This window comes from Azolla caroliniana, unplaced genomic scaffold, assembly GCF_043228905.1.
Source record: "Azolla caroliniana isolate FFs.n. ecotype wild unplaced genomic scaffold, voAzoCaro1.0.p SCAF_9, whole genome shotgun sequence".
Taxonomy (NCBI): Eukaryota; Viridiplantae; Streptophyta; class Polypodiopsida; order Salviniales; family Salviniaceae; genus Azolla; species Azolla caroliniana.
In genome coordinates, this window is record NW_028230444.1 from 4,535,564 (window position 1) to 4,553,063 (window position 17,500).

At 36.7% G+C, this 17,500-nt stretch overlaps 2 protein-coding genes across 4 annotated transcripts in view; both read right to left on the bottom strand.

Annotated features, from left to right (window-relative positions):
* Positions 1–1,901: 1,901 nt before the first annotated feature.
* LOC147859957 (Ribosomal protein L9/RNase H1) lies at positions 1,902–9,608 on the bottom strand. Of its 2 annotated transcripts, none has more exons than XM_087324813.1 (6): positions 9,481–9,608; positions 5,223–5,318; positions 4,988–5,122; positions 3,046–3,165; positions 2,894–2,968; positions 1,902–2,405 (listed from the first exon to the last, which is right to left on the bottom strand). In XM_087324813.1, exons 1-6 carry the CDS (start codon positions 9,553–9,555, stop codon positions 2,241–2,243), a joined length of 666 nt encoding a protein of 221 aa, XP_087180939.1. In that variant the 5' UTR covers positions 9,556–9,608; the 3' UTR covers positions 1,902–2,240. The 2 variants fall into 2 exon arrangements, with proteins under 2 accessions (XP_087180939.1, XP_087180940.1); XM_087324814.1 differs by lacking the exon at positions 9,481–9,608 and adding an exon at positions 6,676–6,702.
* A 1,618-nt stretch (positions 9,609–11,226) lies between these two features.
* The window catches only part of LOC147859958 (oxysterol-binding protein-related protein 1B-like), a 7,139-nt gene continuing 865 nt past the window's right edge, over positions 11,227–17,500 (bottom strand). The window contains exons 1-10 of one of the 2 annotated variants that reach the window (XM_087324072.1): positions 17,418–17,500; positions 16,062–16,421; positions 15,826–15,913; positions 15,304–15,725; positions 15,056–15,211; positions 13,434–13,601; positions 13,101–13,241; positions 12,712–12,942; positions 12,508–12,621; positions 11,227–11,914 (exon numbers count right to left, since the gene is read on the bottom strand). The exon at positions 17,418–17,500 is cut by the window's right edge and continues 865 nt beyond it. In XM_087324072.1, coding sequence (XP_087180198.1) covers positions 11,750–11,914; positions 12,508–12,621; positions 12,712–12,942; positions 13,101–13,241; positions 13,434–13,601; positions 15,056–15,211; positions 15,304–15,725; positions 15,826–15,913; positions 16,062–16,421; positions 17,418–17,500 — 1,928 coding nt within the window. In that variant the 3' untranslated portion in view covers positions 11,227–11,749. Of the gene's footprint in view, positions 11,915–12,507; positions 12,622–12,711; positions 12,943–13,100; positions 13,242–13,433; positions 13,602–15,055; positions 15,212–15,303; positions 15,726–15,825; positions 15,914–16,007; positions 16,422–17,417 lie in introns of both variants that reach the window. The other variant, XM_087324071.1, reaches the window with a different exon arrangement.

Below are 17,500 nucleotides of genomic sequence, written 5' to 3' on the forward strand. Positions count from 1 at the left end.
ACAAAACAAGATATGGCAAGGCTACAAATCCATTTAAAAAGAAAATGAATGAAAGCTCTAGATCCTTGCCAATATGATCACACAAACAAACACAATATAAGGGTTTGAATGGAAGGGGACATGTTATTTGATCAAGAGATGATACAATAGGCCAATATCTCAAGAAAATGCTTGATTACTTACCCGATTAAAACATTATATAAACATAATAACCAAAAAATAAACTCCTACAAAGAGGCTACAATATTCATGAAATGAAAGTGGAGTAGAGTTATAAGTGTTTACAGAGAGGTAGAATGATATTGAAAAACACACTACGAAAAGAAGAAAGCACCAAATGAAAACCATTTCAATAGAAACAATGTCCCATCAACTTAGACAATTCATTTGGCCATCAATACGAGGTAGAGAATATCACATCGCCATCACATCATCAAGAGAATTGCAACGTTTGGAAACCCAATAATGAACAAGAGGCTAAAGGCATGTAGGTTTGTACAACCACCTTCCATAGCTTAGTTATGAGCATACATGTTCATTGTTAAGGGCATGATCTTGTGTTAGAAAGAACTTGTATGTATTGGGATTGATAGAATGCTTTTAAAGTCCATTGTACACCTGATTGAGATAGAGGGAGGGAGGAAGAGATACAAATGACTTGGTCATGATGAAGAATATGTCATGATATTATAAAGCTCGAGACTTAAAGATTATGGTGAAGCTGACTAACAAACCATATGCATTGAACAACACCGGCCTTTGATTGACAACTTGTTTTTGTCAGTTCTCCCAAAGTGGAGGACATTTGTCTTCAATTTCAAATTTCCTTGTTTAGGCTTTTGCAAAATCTTCAAAACAATAGCTTGCTTCTACCGAATTCCTACCAAAAAAATCTCAAATAGGTGCTCTAAAGAACTCTCAACACCATTCTACAAGTAAAGGTATCCTCTTTTTGGAATGCTTTTTCCTTGTGAATGTGATTTTAGGAGAATTTGCTAAATTGCAGCCTAATTGGTTAAAATAAATCCCAAAACACCCATGAAAAAAATCACAATTACCAAGTTACTCATTCCCTCTTTCACCACTTTTTTTAATCTCACTCTCTCTTGCCCTCTTACTCTTCCAATTCCCAAAAATAGTCTCATCCCCCCTCAATCACCATCAACAATTTTGAGTGAGAGAGAGAAGTGTTTTGGGGAATTGGAAGGGAAATTGTAGAGAGAGACGGGAGTTTGGTGAGAATTTAGTGTGTGAGATGGTGGTAATTTGGTAATTTCAATATTATTTTGTGTATTTTGGCTACTTCACGACATGATTAAGAGTACTTTTTGTCATACTTTTATGAGAATGATTTGTGTTTTCTTTCTAGAGAAAGGACAGTGTGCTTTTGCTTAATAACATGGAGCGAGTGACACCGATGTTGCACTTTGTGGCATGCCTCTTTTATATTAGCAACATTGTACAACACCTCTCATTCAATTGTAGACATGTTACTAGAGAACATGCACATTTAATTGTAGGGGTCAATTTGCACTTTTTTATGTCAGGAATTACAGATTTGATTAGGGTTGTAATTATGAATCCTATTGAATACACTGAAGCTAGACCACCAAGGAACAAGTGGTATGATTGGCGATGCAAACAGTACACTTATTAGTGTTGTAATGTTGACAACTGTAATCAAAACTGTGACTAGAATCATGATTTGCATCATCATTAGCATTATATTATTAGGGCCAACCATAGCACTAATGTCATTATCACTAATAGTAATAATGGCCAATTGTTTGTTAGTTGAGTTCTGATTATCCCACAACTAAATCTCATTTTCTGTCAACATTAATAGTTGTTTTAAATCATTATTCAATCAAAATTTTATTCAGGTTTCTTACAACAAGATCACTTCAATAGGAGAAAATAGAAATAGTACCTTTTAACAAAGCACTAATGAATATTACCCAAAAAAAGGGTAGGCCTATTGATAAGAATCAGAAAATGATGTTCACAGTTCAAAAAATTACAATTGAAAACACTGTTTGATCAAAAATCTTGAAAACATTATTGATTTAAGGGAAATAATGTTTTCATAGAATAACATGCGTCCCCGTGTTGCAATAACTGATGTTAATTTCGTTGATGAAACCAGACTCAACATTTTTGGGGCTAGAGAGTCATGACGTCAAAATCCACAAAATTATAACAAAACCACTATGCATAGCCTTCAGTTTTTAAATCACAAATTATGCCCTTCGAACTTTAACTTTGAGGAAAATCTTTGCTTTCCCACCAGGGATTTGTACAGTTTTTGGCAATCGGATTGGGATCTCATATTCCCCCAAGGCCGTAATATAAGAAGACATCTCTAGGTTAATTTCTTGAAGCTGTATTTTCTGTTGCCGTTTTATCTGCCAAGTATAAAAACCAAAATAGAATATATTAGATCCATTAGACATGGCCTCTTGGAAAAGATGAACCAACAATATTCACTATTGTAACTAAAACATTTGTTTTTCACCAATGGCACCTTACTTTCGATTATCTCTGAAGCAATGCAATGCTCTCTCTCTCTCTCTTCTAAACTGAAGGTATGGAGAAACTTAGCAAATCCAGATCAGCATATAGTTATGCCTAAAAGAGTGCTTCCAGAAGGAAGAATTGATACAATATAGCAGAAATCCAGGGGCTTTCCCCAAACCCGAAGAGAGCCTTCCAGGTTTATAATCCTAGGAAAGCAATGTATTGGTACATAATACTCGGGTTATTCCTTTCAAATCAAAGGATAATTACCTTCACTATAATCTTATGATTAAGTGAAAACATTGCGAAAATGTTCCTAAAACTGTATTTTCTCAAATATTGTCAATCATATACCAAATAGGAATGAGAATATCACCTCAGCAACCAAATCCTCTGGTGTAACTTGCTTGTGAAGAGAGGTACTTTGCCTAGGAGTATGTCTTCTGATGACCTGATATGAAGTTACTCCCAATAAGTTTAAGAACACCTTCAAGCTAAATGCTAAGAGTTTGAGTGTGTGTTCGTTACCACTCGTTGGGTGTCCAGGCGGTTTAGCAGTAAATGGAGTTCCTTCAATTGTTGTTCTTCAGTTTTTGATTCTTGAACCTCTTCAACAGTTTCTTCTTCTGGATGATCAATTTTCACAGCCTGTCAACCAGTTCATATATCAATCTAGTCACTTGCAAGTTTTCAATGTAAATTAAAATTACAATCTCTCTCTTTGTTATTTTTTCAAGTAAACACTGAAGAATGTGCTATTCTCAAAAGTAATACATAGCATTTATTGGTTACAGAATGTGTGAGAGACTATGATGTATGGTTGATTAATCGATAGAATGCTACAAAAACACCCAAGTGGGCTAATAACTAGTATGTATAAGGTGCCATCTTGGTGGTGATGAGTACAAGTAGGTAGACATCAAGTGCAAATCATTCTTTCAAAAAAATGGAAACTTCACTAGTAATCCATCTCAAAAACTACTAATGCAATTTATTTCGATTAGGGAAACATACACATACTCTTTGGACACTGTTTAGTAATTGGGCCCTTAATACTTCACTCTAGTCCCAGTACTCTGAGGCCCATTGCTACAGACTAAAATATGCACAGAATCTTTCTATGATAATGCATATTTAGTCTCTAGCAAGGGGCTCACAATATGTCACAAAATTCTGTTAGTGCATGTTGAATTTCACGTATCCAATTGGAATGAAAACACAATTTAAAACATGCCCTCAAAAAAGAACGAGAAATTGAGAAACGTGTTATATCATATTATATATATGGCTACCCAGCATATTGCTGCCCAAGAACCCAGTTGTCATGCATAATTGACCTAAACATCAAATGCAGGTAGCTTGTCAAACCAAGCACGTGCCAATGCAAACAATTGTTGATGATCATCCTCAAGTTACATTGGCCACAACCCCAGAGCTTAGCATGTGCCATGAACACATGACATACAGAATCCTCTGGGAGAAAGTCATATAACAAGGGACATGATTACCACTTATTTGAAGAAAAGACTAGCATGACATCCACCACCTAGGCAGGCACTGTCAGGGTCTGATATTAGGATCATACATAAATTATCTACTGGATATATACCTCTTCAGATTGTGTATAGGGACGAACCTTTATTTAGGGCAACATGATGTTCCCTTCTTTAAATTTGATTGAAGATAATGAATATTTTCCATTCATTCTATGAGACCAGGAAGCATGAGATTGACACAATGAGGGGACATGCATTAGGAAATCAAGGATACAAGAGAATATGCTAATAAAGAGTTATATAGTTTGCATTTTGATAGGCTTGTCATTTAAGAAGTATCATAATAAGAACACACCTTTACGATTAATATGCAAAATTGCAAATAGTTGAAGATTATGAACTGATTGCTTTGAAAGGTTTGCCCTGGCATGTTTGATGTTTGAGTCTATCGTACAAGGTTTGTCAACATGCATAAAATTAGTCACTTATCTTTTCTTCAAAGACATTGGCTTCAATGGGGAGATCTAATCTTCCAAATCTCATTACGTTTTATTCATATAGGACATAAATCAAGCATAGTATGATTCATGAATATTAATCATGATCTTTCACAATAGTATATTTTTCCATGTCTTATGCTCTACATTTTTACCATTTCCCCAATTCTGATATCGTGCTCTACATTATGTATGTCACAATAGTAGCTCAGCAATGCTCAAGAGTAAGCGATGGTTCATACTTTAGCATTATAACATACCGATGAACCTTCAACGACCACATTTAGTTTCTATAACTCCTCTCATAGTAATTGAAAATATAATAAGAGGAATGGCTTTCAAAACTGCATTTACAGTACATATAATAATATACATAATGATATGCAAAGCTGAACTAATCAACGAATTCATAATTTGAAGTTCCCTAAACTCTATCAGAACTTTGAGAGGCAAGAAAGCAACATTGTTAAGAGTTACCTCAAGTTGTCTTTGGACAAGATCAACATACTTGCCAAGCTTTGGCAGAGCAAGAAGCTGCGGAATTAACAAATTCCGTGCATAACCCTTTGCAACTTTCACAATGTCTCCTGCCTTTCCAACCTTATTTAGATCCTGAAGATGTGAGATTTGGTAAGTATATAAAAATCATAGTTGAGCTGTGATGAAATCTTCACGTATTACTAAAAAACAAATCCTAAAAAACAATTCTCACCGCTGTAAGAATGACTTCCATCAGTTTTGGTGCAGCCTTTAGTCCTCGACATTGCAGTGTAAAGAAATCTGGTTGCCTCAGGTGTAGTCCGGACTCCTGCTTTTAGAACACACCAAACATTTTAGAACCTCAGGTATAGCCAAACAAAAGTATTTCATGTATATGTATCATGCAAAAAATGCAGCGGGTTGTTTTCTAACTCGCATTTAAGAGAATTGAATAGATATATTTGATTGTGGATGGGTGATGACTAACTGACAGTAAGAACTTTAGAAAATCAACGGCTTAACAAAAAATTTACCTATCAAAAAGATAATTCAATGAGAGTAAGTTATCAATCTTTGGGTGAGACTCTGCACAAAATCAAGTTCTTGGTGGTTTGAGGGGCAGAACGTGCACCCATGGTAATGTTGCCAGAAGATGGTGGACATGCATTACATGCAGCTGAAGGCCATGAGCAGCCAATGAATAATGCTGAAAATAGGGTCGTAAATGATGGACAGTGGCCTAATGTTGAAGAATATTTGGTCACTACTGATGTGGATCCCACGCCTGATAAAGTAGATCATTGGGTAAGAAGGCCTACTGGATTAAGGAGGCCTTTACAGAGATATAATTCGTCCTTGCAGTATATTATGTTGGCTAATGGGGTTGAAGCTCTTATATTAAAAGAGGCTAGATCCTATGAGCTGAAAGATTGCAAAGGAAGATGAAATGAAAGTTTTGCATGCAAATGATGCTTGAGACTTGGTTTAATTGCCAAAGGAAGAATGGCATTCCTGATAGGTGGGTGTATAAAATAAAGATTGTTGATAGAAAACCCATGTACAAAGCAAGGCTGGTTGCAAAAGTCTATGTACAACCAAAAGGGTTGGACTTTCAAGATGCATTCTCTCCTGTAGTTAAAATAATCATCTTGCAAATTTTCTTTGCTCTCTCACAGCAGCTCTTCGGTTGGAACTTTACTAGATGGATATAAAGACTGCTTTCTTACATCGCAACATTGAAGATGAGCTATATATAAAACAACCAGATGGGCTTGCAATTCCGGGGAAGGAGCATTTAATGTGCAAACTCAGAGGAGTTTATATGGGCTGAAACAAGATTCTACATAGTGGTAAAAAAAGGTTGATGCTTTCATGTAATCATATGGGTTTAACCAGAGCCATATTGATGATTATATTAACACAAAAGAGGATGTAGATGCCCCATCATTTTGGCGCAAAATGTAAATGATATGCTTATTAATAAAAGAAAATTATTCTTGATTCACTTAAGCACCAGTTTATATCAGCCTTTATCATGAAAGATTTAGGCCCAGTTGAACATATCTTTGGTATGAGGATAAAGATGGATACACAGCCACTGCTGCCTTATGTATCCCAAGGAAAATACATTGAAAAACTGCTTGAAAGCTTCAACATGAATGATGTTGCAAACCCGTTAAGTGTACCTTTGCAGCCATATGTCAATTTGAGCAAAAAAAGAAATCTCAAAAGAGGATGCGGCAACAAATTCAATGAAGGTTGTACCATAAGCTTCAGTTTGTGGTTCTTTGATGTTTGGACTGGCTGCTACAAAACCAGACATTGCACATGTAGTGGGAGTTTGTTAGCAGGTTCATGGCTAATCCTGGCAAGGCACATCAGGAAGTCATCAAGACAATTATGAGACATTTGAAGGGGACAAAGAAGTAAACATCCATGATACGGAAAAGGTTATTGGAATTACATGGATTTTGTGGTTCTGATATGGCAGGTGATAAGGATACATGCAAAACCGCTAGTGAATATGTTTTTATATTTGCCAGTGTGCAATTTCACAGCATTCCAGATTGCAGAGAATCATTACATTATCTATGACTGAGGCTGAATATATTTCACCGATTGAGACTTCCAAAGAAACCATATGGCTGGCACACCTCTCCAATATGCTTGGGCTACCTGAGAGAACACCAATCCAACATTGTGATAGCCAAAGTGCCAATGGTTGGCTACAAATGCAATGTTTCATGCACCCACTAAGCGCATTAATGTGCGGTATCATTTCTTCAGGAAGGCAATACAGGATGGACTCATCTCATTGCATAAATCAGCACTAAATAAAATCCTGCAGATATTTTCACCAAGTGTCTCTCCAAAGCACAACATCGACCTTTTCAAATACTGGGAGTTATGTAGCTTAAAGGAGCCTCCTTGGCCATTTAAGTTGGAGGTTGTTGGGTTTTAAGGTCCAAGAACTCTCCACTTGTGCATTTATAAAGGGCGCTTGATGATATAGCTCTCTGAAGAGCTTCTAGGACCTGTTTGGGTCACTTGGCCAATGTGAACATGCTCAAGTGCCCTAAAATTACATTCTAATATAACAATATAATTGTGCTGCTTCAAACAAATTATTATAGGGCTCCCAAAAAACCTGTGTATCTCTCTCTTACCTTTGTATTTTCTCTACACCTCAACCAATTTTCTCTCCTGTCACTCCTCCTAGTGTACCACACAACAAGTGATACAAAAAATGAACCTCTAGGCGTCCTCCTTTCAAATAGTCTCTCATATGGCACGAGGTAAGAGTCTATACTGCATGCCTTTCATGCATAATGTTCGGAGCTGCACTAATTGTGGGATGACTTTTCAACCAAGGATTATGTTTTCAACATTCAAACCGTCATTTTAAGGAGGGACTAACTTTAGTTAATGAGCTTTTGGAAAACTCTCTAGGGTGGTTATAGGAAGGCATCCTCCAAATGGGTATTGTGAAGAGATATACCCATTCAGATCAAGGGTGGATGTTTCCACTCACTCAAATCTTTTATGAAAAATTAATAGTAGACTAAGCAGATGAGACAACAACATTTTTATATCCCTAACAGTATTGATCTCAATTTATCCACCAGTGTAGGACCACTTGGAATATGATAAGATTCTTATGCCGAGGTCATTGAGAGAGTGGACCACAATGTGATCTTCAAAACTTCCCTAACTTAAATAGCTAAATTTGGACCACAACTTTAATTTCGTCCTGGTTCAAGATTTAGCATTAAAGTGTCGAGTGTAGGGTCTAAGGGTTTGGGGTTTAAAGCGTAATTATATGAGACATGACATATGGGTTTAGAACATAACCAAAATGGACATAAAATTGTTTAATGGAATTCAGATTTAGAGCATAGTCACAATGATTGCGCATTCATTCTGGCCCTGGTTTAGTGTTCAGGGTTGATGTTTAGAATATTGTATTAATTTGGCCCCAGTTTAGGAGGTAGGGTTTACCGCATAGTCACACAGGGCATGAAACATTTTAACTGAGACCCAGGTTACTGCTTAGGGCACGTTTATAGTGGAACCGACTTTATGCCTTCACTTCTGGGTTCCATTTCCTTCTGACATTCTCTGTACCCATTTTCTTGTCTGAACTCTCTCAAATAATCTGTGTTGGTACATGCTTGCTAAACATTGCAAACAACCAACGTTTGACATGAGCCATTTGAAAAATTACAGGAGTATTGAGGCCCATATTACATATATAACAATGTAAGATCAAGCTCTTAGGCATCAAGAATCAAGATTCCATCAAACCTAAATATCTTGTAGATTTAATCAAGTAGGATGAAACAAACAAGAGCATATATATTAGAATCATCAAAAGACAGTAAATATCAACGAGATTCAGTGAGATGGCTGGTTGAAAGAGAGAATCTGTGAGAGAGATCTGAGGGAAATAGCACATGTGTGAGATATTGTTTTTGGGTCAGTACAAACATCTGTTTGTATCGTGTTGCAAAACAACAATGTTCATCATAACTGGGAATAATTATTAAGGTCCCATCCCTTCCCCAATAATGTGCTCCATCCCAATGTAAATTCGGGTCCTCTTTAATGATTATCGCAAAAATTTTAAAGTTTGAGTTCCTCTTTTCTATTGTTGAGCCATAAACCCTAAATTGGAGATTTATTCTGATGATTCCTCCCCCATGGTTAGAGTAAAGTTTCCTTCCTATTTTGCTGAATCCGAAACCCACAAGACTTAAACCTGGTTTAGGTTAGCTTTTGTGTTAGTTTTAGGGTTTACGCTTTATGCTAGGGGTTTGCTGTTGACGCTAGGCCTTATGTCCGGTTTCAAGGTTTGGGTTACGGTTTAAAATTTAGGTTAGACTTTATGTTCGTTTTCAGGGCTTTACAGCTTTGGATCGGGTGTAGATTGGGGGTGTTATGTTAGGATATAAGGTTTAACTTAGGGTTTAGGGTTTAGGGTTTAGGCGTACCTTGCGCGGACAGAATATGAGGCCTGCGGAAGGGAGAGACCGAATGTAGCGAGAAATCCGAGAAGCGAGGGCCATAGCTAGACCAGCCTGTTTGATTTGCTTCTGCTCTCGCCTTTGTGAATAATTTCCGCGTCTTCTGATTTCAAAAGCTACAAGCTTTGGCAGAGACAGACAGACAGAGACAGAGAGACAGAGAGGTGTATAGGGCAGTCTGTCAGTCCTAATAAGTCTCCGAGTTCTTCTCTTGACTTCTTGACTTTTGACTTGACCTTGGTCCCTCTTGACCTTGACTTTCTCTTATATTTTGTTCCCCCCTACAAACTGCCCCTGATCTTGGGCTTTTGGGGTTGGGCTTGTTCAAGGTCCCAGATTTCCTCATTGGCAACGCATCGATCTTTCCGAGACTAGTGCTCGTGTGAAGCTTCATTAGTTTCTCGTCTCTTTTTCCACTTTGGTTATCTCGTAACCGGGGGGGGGGGTGACCTGCAAGGTTTCATTGTGTAAAGACCCATTTTCTCTCCAATGGGCTCCTATCTCTTCTGACTGTCCATCAAAACAAAGGCCGGGCATGTTTACCTGCCCTGCCTAGTTCGTTCCATTCGGCTTCATCCAACAACTTCTAATTTGTTGTGCTTTCCTTAACTCTCCATCAAACGATGTTCGGACGTTTATTTGCCCCACGTTTCATGTCCCATCTTTACAAGGGTAAAAGCTTGATGGAAATCTATTTTAAGTCTTTTGCCTTTACCTTTTGTTTGCCTCGTGTCTAACAAGAAAAGGCTAGGGGAGCAAAAGAAAATGTTAAGTTTTTGAATTCAATCCGAGCTTGAATAAATAGATAAAAATATAAAGACCTAGGCTCTAGTCGTATACGAACCTCGGTTGTATCTGCTCTTCACTCATTGCTCATTTTTAACCATGGTTGATAACACATGCGTTTGACTTCTAGATCTCAATTGTAGGCATTCTCTCACTCATTGCTCACTTTTAACCATGGTTGATAACACATGCGTTTGACTTCTAGATCTCAATTGTAGGCATCCTCACTCAATGCTCATTTTAAACCATGGTTGATACACATACACCTATCCTCGCACAATAATAAAATGTATGCATGTACTCTACTCCATATTAGCAGCATCATCAATCATGTATTACTAGAATGAAACCTAAAAATGAGCTTGGAACGCAGAATTGTAAAAATATATCCTAGTTAAAATAAGCACCAAGGGAAAGAATACAAATTACATTTTTAATTTCTTCTTAGAAGCACATTAAGAACGTAAAAAGTAACATCAATGAAAACACAAAAGAAGAATGCGAAAAACAAAATGCGCCCATGTAATGAATATGCTTCATGAGGAATCATGAAATCCTCTAAAACAGCCATCCCATAAAATTGGAAAGATACATCGAATATTAGCATAGGCTCTCACGCATGTATTGCATGTCAATATATGATAACACATATTTTTCACTTTAGTCATACACTATCAAAATGTTTTACTTTCAGTTTAGTCACGTAGGTCACATATGTGATTTCCAATAGATATTAAACATTGAGCTACTTGCTTGATAGTGTGCAATTTGCATGATGAAAGATGACTACCATTATGGTAGACCAAAAGGCCTTCAAATCCATTTTGTGTCCTATTTCAGAAATAAGTTCAAAATAAATAGACGCCAATTTAACACAATAATATTTCCTTCTCCAAAACATGTAGAAAGCTCAACATGGAATGATGCTGGATATCAAACTTGCTTTCATATTATTTCAATATAATGAAATAAAGTTAGCACCTCTACTAAAAAGCTTTTGGTTCATAAAATGTGATGAAAAGCGTGCCTTCAGTAAGTAAAAGTAATGGGTGCTCAGATAAACTGCAATCACTACCTTTCCGAGGGTTTTGACCCTTGACTTTATAAGTCAATATACGGAATCAGGTCACAATCATGTCTTTTTCAGATCCTTATTGACTTGAACAGCGTCCCAGTTAAAATGAATGGTTGCGGCTCAAAATATAAAACTCGAATTGCTTTGAAAAATCTCACACAACAAAAAAAAGGTACCTTCCGCTAGCTTAAATTGCCTTTTTATCATTTGTTGATGTTGTCATTGATTTTGGCTTGATATTTTTCCATCTGTTACGGAAAAATGTTTATCCCCTCTTTGTTTGAAACTTGTGATATTGTTCGAAATCTAGTTGCATTTACAACTTTTCCCAAAATTTTAGGAAAAATGTACACAATCAAAATGCTATCTGTTTATTTACTCTTGCTTCGCAAGCTCTGAATTTCCGAATATGTCTGGGCATGAATCCCACTGTCTTCTGCTTCTTGCCTCCCAATACCCACCCACATATTTATAAGTTCCTGTATCTTTATCCTTGTGAAACCACCGGGGTTTCCATCCACTTTCTTGCTGCTTTCGGGCCTGCATTGCAAACATAAGGTTTACCATTAAGGTTGCAAATTACAAGGGGGTACCAAAACAACAAGACTTAATACACATAGGTTGCCATTAAGATGAGCTACCAAAAACAGTAATCTGTCATTTATGTTTCTGATATGACAACCTTTATGGCAACCAAACAAGAGGGTTCTTTATGTAACACAGCAACATTTATAAATTACCAAAACACTTCAGATTTGTCATTTCAGTTGCCGATACAATGAGTTTCATAATGACAAAACAATGGGATTTGTCATATAGGTTGTGCCATTACAATGTGTACTGGATGACAACCAAAACAATATGGTTCATTATATAGGCTATTGCTGATACGACAAACTTTATGATGACAAAACGATTTCACAGTTTGTTATATATGTTTCTGTGACAATTAGCTTTTAAGATGATCAAAACAATATGGTTAGGCATATAGGTTTACAAACAATAAAAACAGTCAAATTTTGTCATATAGGTTGGCGAACTTCTATGACAACCAAAAGTTTGTAAGATTCTTCATATAAATTGTTAAAACAGCATAGTGTTTTTAATGCACTGCCAACCAACATCATTCTCACCATCCGTTGTTTCTCTTCTAACCGCAGTTTTTCTGCAAACGCCTTCTCATATTCACCATTTTCCAAATGCCTCTGATCAGGTCGTAGCCGTGAATCTGTCGGAGGTAATAGTTCCTAAAAAATATGATTCAATCAAATATATGTTTTTTTGTAGTCTCTCAAAAAGTGATTTAATTAAAATTGATCTCTGGTTATAAAATGCACCTTCAATCCTGGTGTAATTTCATTAAGAGTAATTGCAAACGATGTTAAATTATATTTAGTCGAAAACTTGGGTGGCTTGTTCCGTTCCCACAGCAAGACAGCTTCCGACATGGAATCATATCCTTTGGGCTTTCTTGATATATCTCCATGAATATAGTACATGGCTTCGTCCCACTTACCAAAAAGGGATGCAATTTTCTGCCCATTCTTATCGTGCACAAAACCTTGAACCTGTATGTTAAAAACATTCACATTCCCAACCATAATCCAACTCTTCATTTCGCTTAATGGGGGTAAATGGAAACCAAGGTCAGAACCTAAATCACTAGGCCTAAGCCCAATTAGCGAATTAGTGAAATTAGTGAAGTGTTGCAGACTCAGGAATGAACCTGGTGAGGATTTCGGTCCATAATCGACTGCTCTTTGAACTTCAGTCTACAAGAAAGCTCTCTATTTCCCTGGATGCGCATCGTACCATAATGATCACAATAAACCTTACCAAGTATAAGATTATAAATAGAAGTGGTAACCTGCCAATTGAATCAGTGTTGTGGATCAGCTATTTATTAGATAATGTTGATTTCTCATAAATTGATATGCTAACAAATTTTAGGACTAGATCCACTAAAGTATCATATCAAGAAGCTTAATACATGTTTGTAATTTTAAAACTTTTAGGTCATGCACATTTCTAACAAAATATATTGACAAAATGGATTAACCTTGCTCCATTGAAAGATTTCTCCATCGTCAAATTCCAGAGTTAAGATGCCAACGGGGTCTAGTTGTATTGATTGACCCCAAAATTTGCTTTTCACAGTGCTATCACCATAGAATTTCCAGCCTTTACCATCACAATGGCAAGCAACTATCATAGGGTGATGACTAACCTGGAAGGAACAAAAAAAAACTGTATGAATGTCTCACTTTCTTCTTCAGATAATGTCCGCATTGGAAGTCGCCAAAAACAAGTTTGTTATCTTTAGTTTTAACAGCATCAAGTTGACCAAGTGCAACTTACAACCTATCTACTCTTTCGTAGCCTCATTCTCATTCAAAGATATTTAATAGAATAACTGAACTACCAGTAATATTTGGTATTTTTTAATGCCCCAAGAAATTTAACATATTGCTTTAACGCAATTCACCATTTGCCTTTCTGAGTTCCTTAAACACTTCAGTACATATATATAGTACACATTATGGTATATCAGACTACCGAATTTATGTGAGGGCACATTGTTGTACAATCCTTTTCCATGTGTTTTGCTTCTCTCATTGAGATGCACATATGTATATACATATACATACACATACACATATGCTACATAAGTGTTACCTACAGGAGGGAAACAAACATCAGGTTGCTGATTTCCCTATCTGATGATTGTGAAAAAATAGCTGGACAACTTCACTGGGGCAAACCCAAAGAATGTCAAAAGCACTTTCTAAGAGGAGCAATCAAATCTCTAAGCATTAATATTGTTTCATTGTATCATGTTTTGAAAGCTTTTACATATAAGCATTTTTCTTTTAAAAGTCTTACTAATTACATGCAAATTTATGCACAAGTTTTTGAATTAGGTGTTTAAACATTGTGGTAACAGCAACAGTTTTGAATATCAGTCAATAAATTATTTACTATCTTCCTGTTATGGATATATTGTTAATTAGAATGAAACCCAGCTTAGCAACAGCTTTGAATATCAGTCAATAAATGATATCCTCCTGCTATAGACATATAGTTGATTAGAATCAACCCCATCTCAGCAACAGCTTTGAATTTCAGACAATAAATGATTTACCGTCTTCCTGCTACAGATATACTATTGATTATGTCACCCACACATGAAATAGTCGTTCCATAGAAAAAGAGGAGAAAGCTGCTAAAAGGGTATATAGCAAAGAAATGAAGACTGCTTCTGATATAGTCAAACACAGTTGTAAAGGAAGAGAAAAACTGTATGCACATCATAGATACTACTATATCATCAGGTGATGATGCTGCAGAAACAATCAGCACGGTTCTTTCATATTGGGAGAACAATGAGAGGCTGATTCAGATAGTCTACATGCAGCAGCATCAACTCTCCAACTATGTTATTCTTTATCATGACATAACGAAAACTCCCAGCTATGTGCAGTTTTGGACATCTATAGGGAGTTATTCTCCAATTAGACACTAACCTTTCTCTGGAAATTCTGAGTCTGGCAATAAGCTGTACACTTAGAATTATGAAGAAATTTTCAAGAAATTTCCGATGGCAAGCTACATGTCAGCATTGACAGTTTTAAAGATATAATCATTCTTCAAGTGTGGGAATTTGAGTTCACAACACTATACCTTTTCAGAGAAAAACTTTACACCCTTATCAGGGAAATCGGCCTCATAAGTCTCACCCAGAAGCGGATTGAAAGGCTTACAATTCCGGTCTTCTGTAGAGGCATAACCAGACACAGCAAATGCGGCAACATTGAGTAGTCTCATAAGGGAATTCCCCTATAAACAAATTTAAAAAATAGTTCAAAAATATAGGAACCATATTCTCATATACCCAATTACCATTCTTGGTAGAAATAAACACATTATACCCGTTTCCCCCACTCAGACGCTCGATCGAGTAGATATGAATATTCAAGATCTTCAAAGCATTTTTGCAATGATGATATCGGTTCATTAAATGACACAGGAAGGCAAACTCTTGTTAGATCCATCCCAATGCTACCTTTGATCAATGACCACAAACTAGCCTCTTTCTCCTTCTCCTTTGGCTCAGGCAACCTTTTTCTTCTCTTAACATAAGGATAGTTGGAATCAACAAGATCAATGCTTGATGAATCTGAAGCACCTTTAGGATTTGGGGTTGCATCATCATCAGATACACTGCCAAGTGAATCTGAATGGCTTTTCCGGCGATGTGAAAAAATCTCATTTGTATCAAAATACACATCATCATCTTCATCAGTCTCTGTGCCATGTTTCTCCATGTCTTCATCAAAATCCATTGCACTTCCTTCACCAAGTTAAATCCAAAAGAACAGAAAAGAAACATATGAGATATTTGGAGCAAGTTGAGAAACCATTAAAAAAACATAGTGAAACAATTCATTTACCATCTCTTTCTTGTCCAAAGATCACAGAATGATCCCGGTCGTGCAAGTGCTGATCAACTACAGTGGTCTCCAGCTCTATCTTCTCTGCCTGAAAATGAATGTGGATTGAGCAAACACCTCAATTTTGAAATTATTTTCATTAAGTGGACCATAAGAAAGTAAAGTGTTTCAAGAAGTTGAACCTTCCTTGATAGACGAAAGGAAAAAGAAGACTTTCTACTGGTTGAACTCCCTACCTCAATCAATCTCAACTTCTCAATAAGGCCAAGATAATTTTGTTGCAAGTATTTCACTTGCTCTTGAAGCTCCACAAACTCCGACTTCATAATGTTTTCACACTCAGTCACTGCAGCATCATTGAGTCCCTCTTCAACAAGTCGACATCGTAACTTGTTAGTGGGAATTGTTTTTCCTTCAAAAGGCAGCAATAGTCCATGCGGAATGGGAAACTTTGAAAGCAAGTCTTTCGATGCCAGAAGAGAATCTAACCATGCATTCCTATCTTCCCTTGTCAATGCTCGTAAATTCAATGTTTTTGTGCCAGTGAATATGTAGAATTTCTTCTCATCGGTTTTGCTCTTCCGAATTGATGAAACCTGGCATGAAACATGCTGCAATTCACAAACCAAATAAACAGAACTTGCATGCAATAGCAGTTCACATTCACTCTCAAAGATGAAACCACTCATTGTTAGGCTATCACAACCCCTCAAAACTCCATTTAATTTTCTCACACTTGGTCCTCCAAGGATGTTGATAGAACTATCTAGCCATACATGGTGCAACTCTCACAAAACCTTGCAAAAAATTACATGGGTCTTCTTTAACCACTCATCGTGAGACTATTACAACCCCACTACACCTATGTAATCTTTTCTCTCACATTCAGTCCTGTGACCAATATTTCGGCTCCAGGGATGCTAATAGAACTATCTATCAATGAATCAATATGTCAATTTATCAATGAACTGATCCATCAATTTATTAGAGAATCAATATATACATCTATCATTTTATCTACCTACTTGAGCTTCAAGATTATAATAAAGTGAAAACCCATTTGTAAATGTGATTCTCTAGAGATTGTGTTCCGCAGATCCTGGATTCAATAGTTGAACCATAACATGGAATCGATGATAAGATAATTGGAGAAATGCAATCAAAAGGAAATCAATCTTGTAAACGCAATTCTCAGGAGATACAGTATTCATCAAACATATGTTTCCCCCGATCCCATGTTGAATGGTCCCCAGCAACACAGAATTAAACTGCCGGCTGGTCAGGGACAATCTATCTATCTACCAATAATTCTGTCATTATGAATGCCTATCTATCCATCTACTATCCTTATCAATCTCTCAATCTAGGATCCTACGGATCAATCTCAATCTAGGATCCTTATCAACCTCTCAATCTAGGATCCTAAGGATCAATCTATCAATCTAGGATCCTTATCAACCTCTCAATCTAGGATCCTAAGGATCAATCTATCAATCTAGGATCCTTATCAATCTCCCAATCTACAATCCAATCTATCTCTCTATCAATTTCCAGCTTTGAGATAATAAGTTCTGAAAGAGAACCCAACGCACCTGTAAATGCAATTCTCCAGAGATCTTGGGTTCATCGGCAGTGGAATTGCAATGTTTTTTGAAGTACCGGATTGAATGGTCAC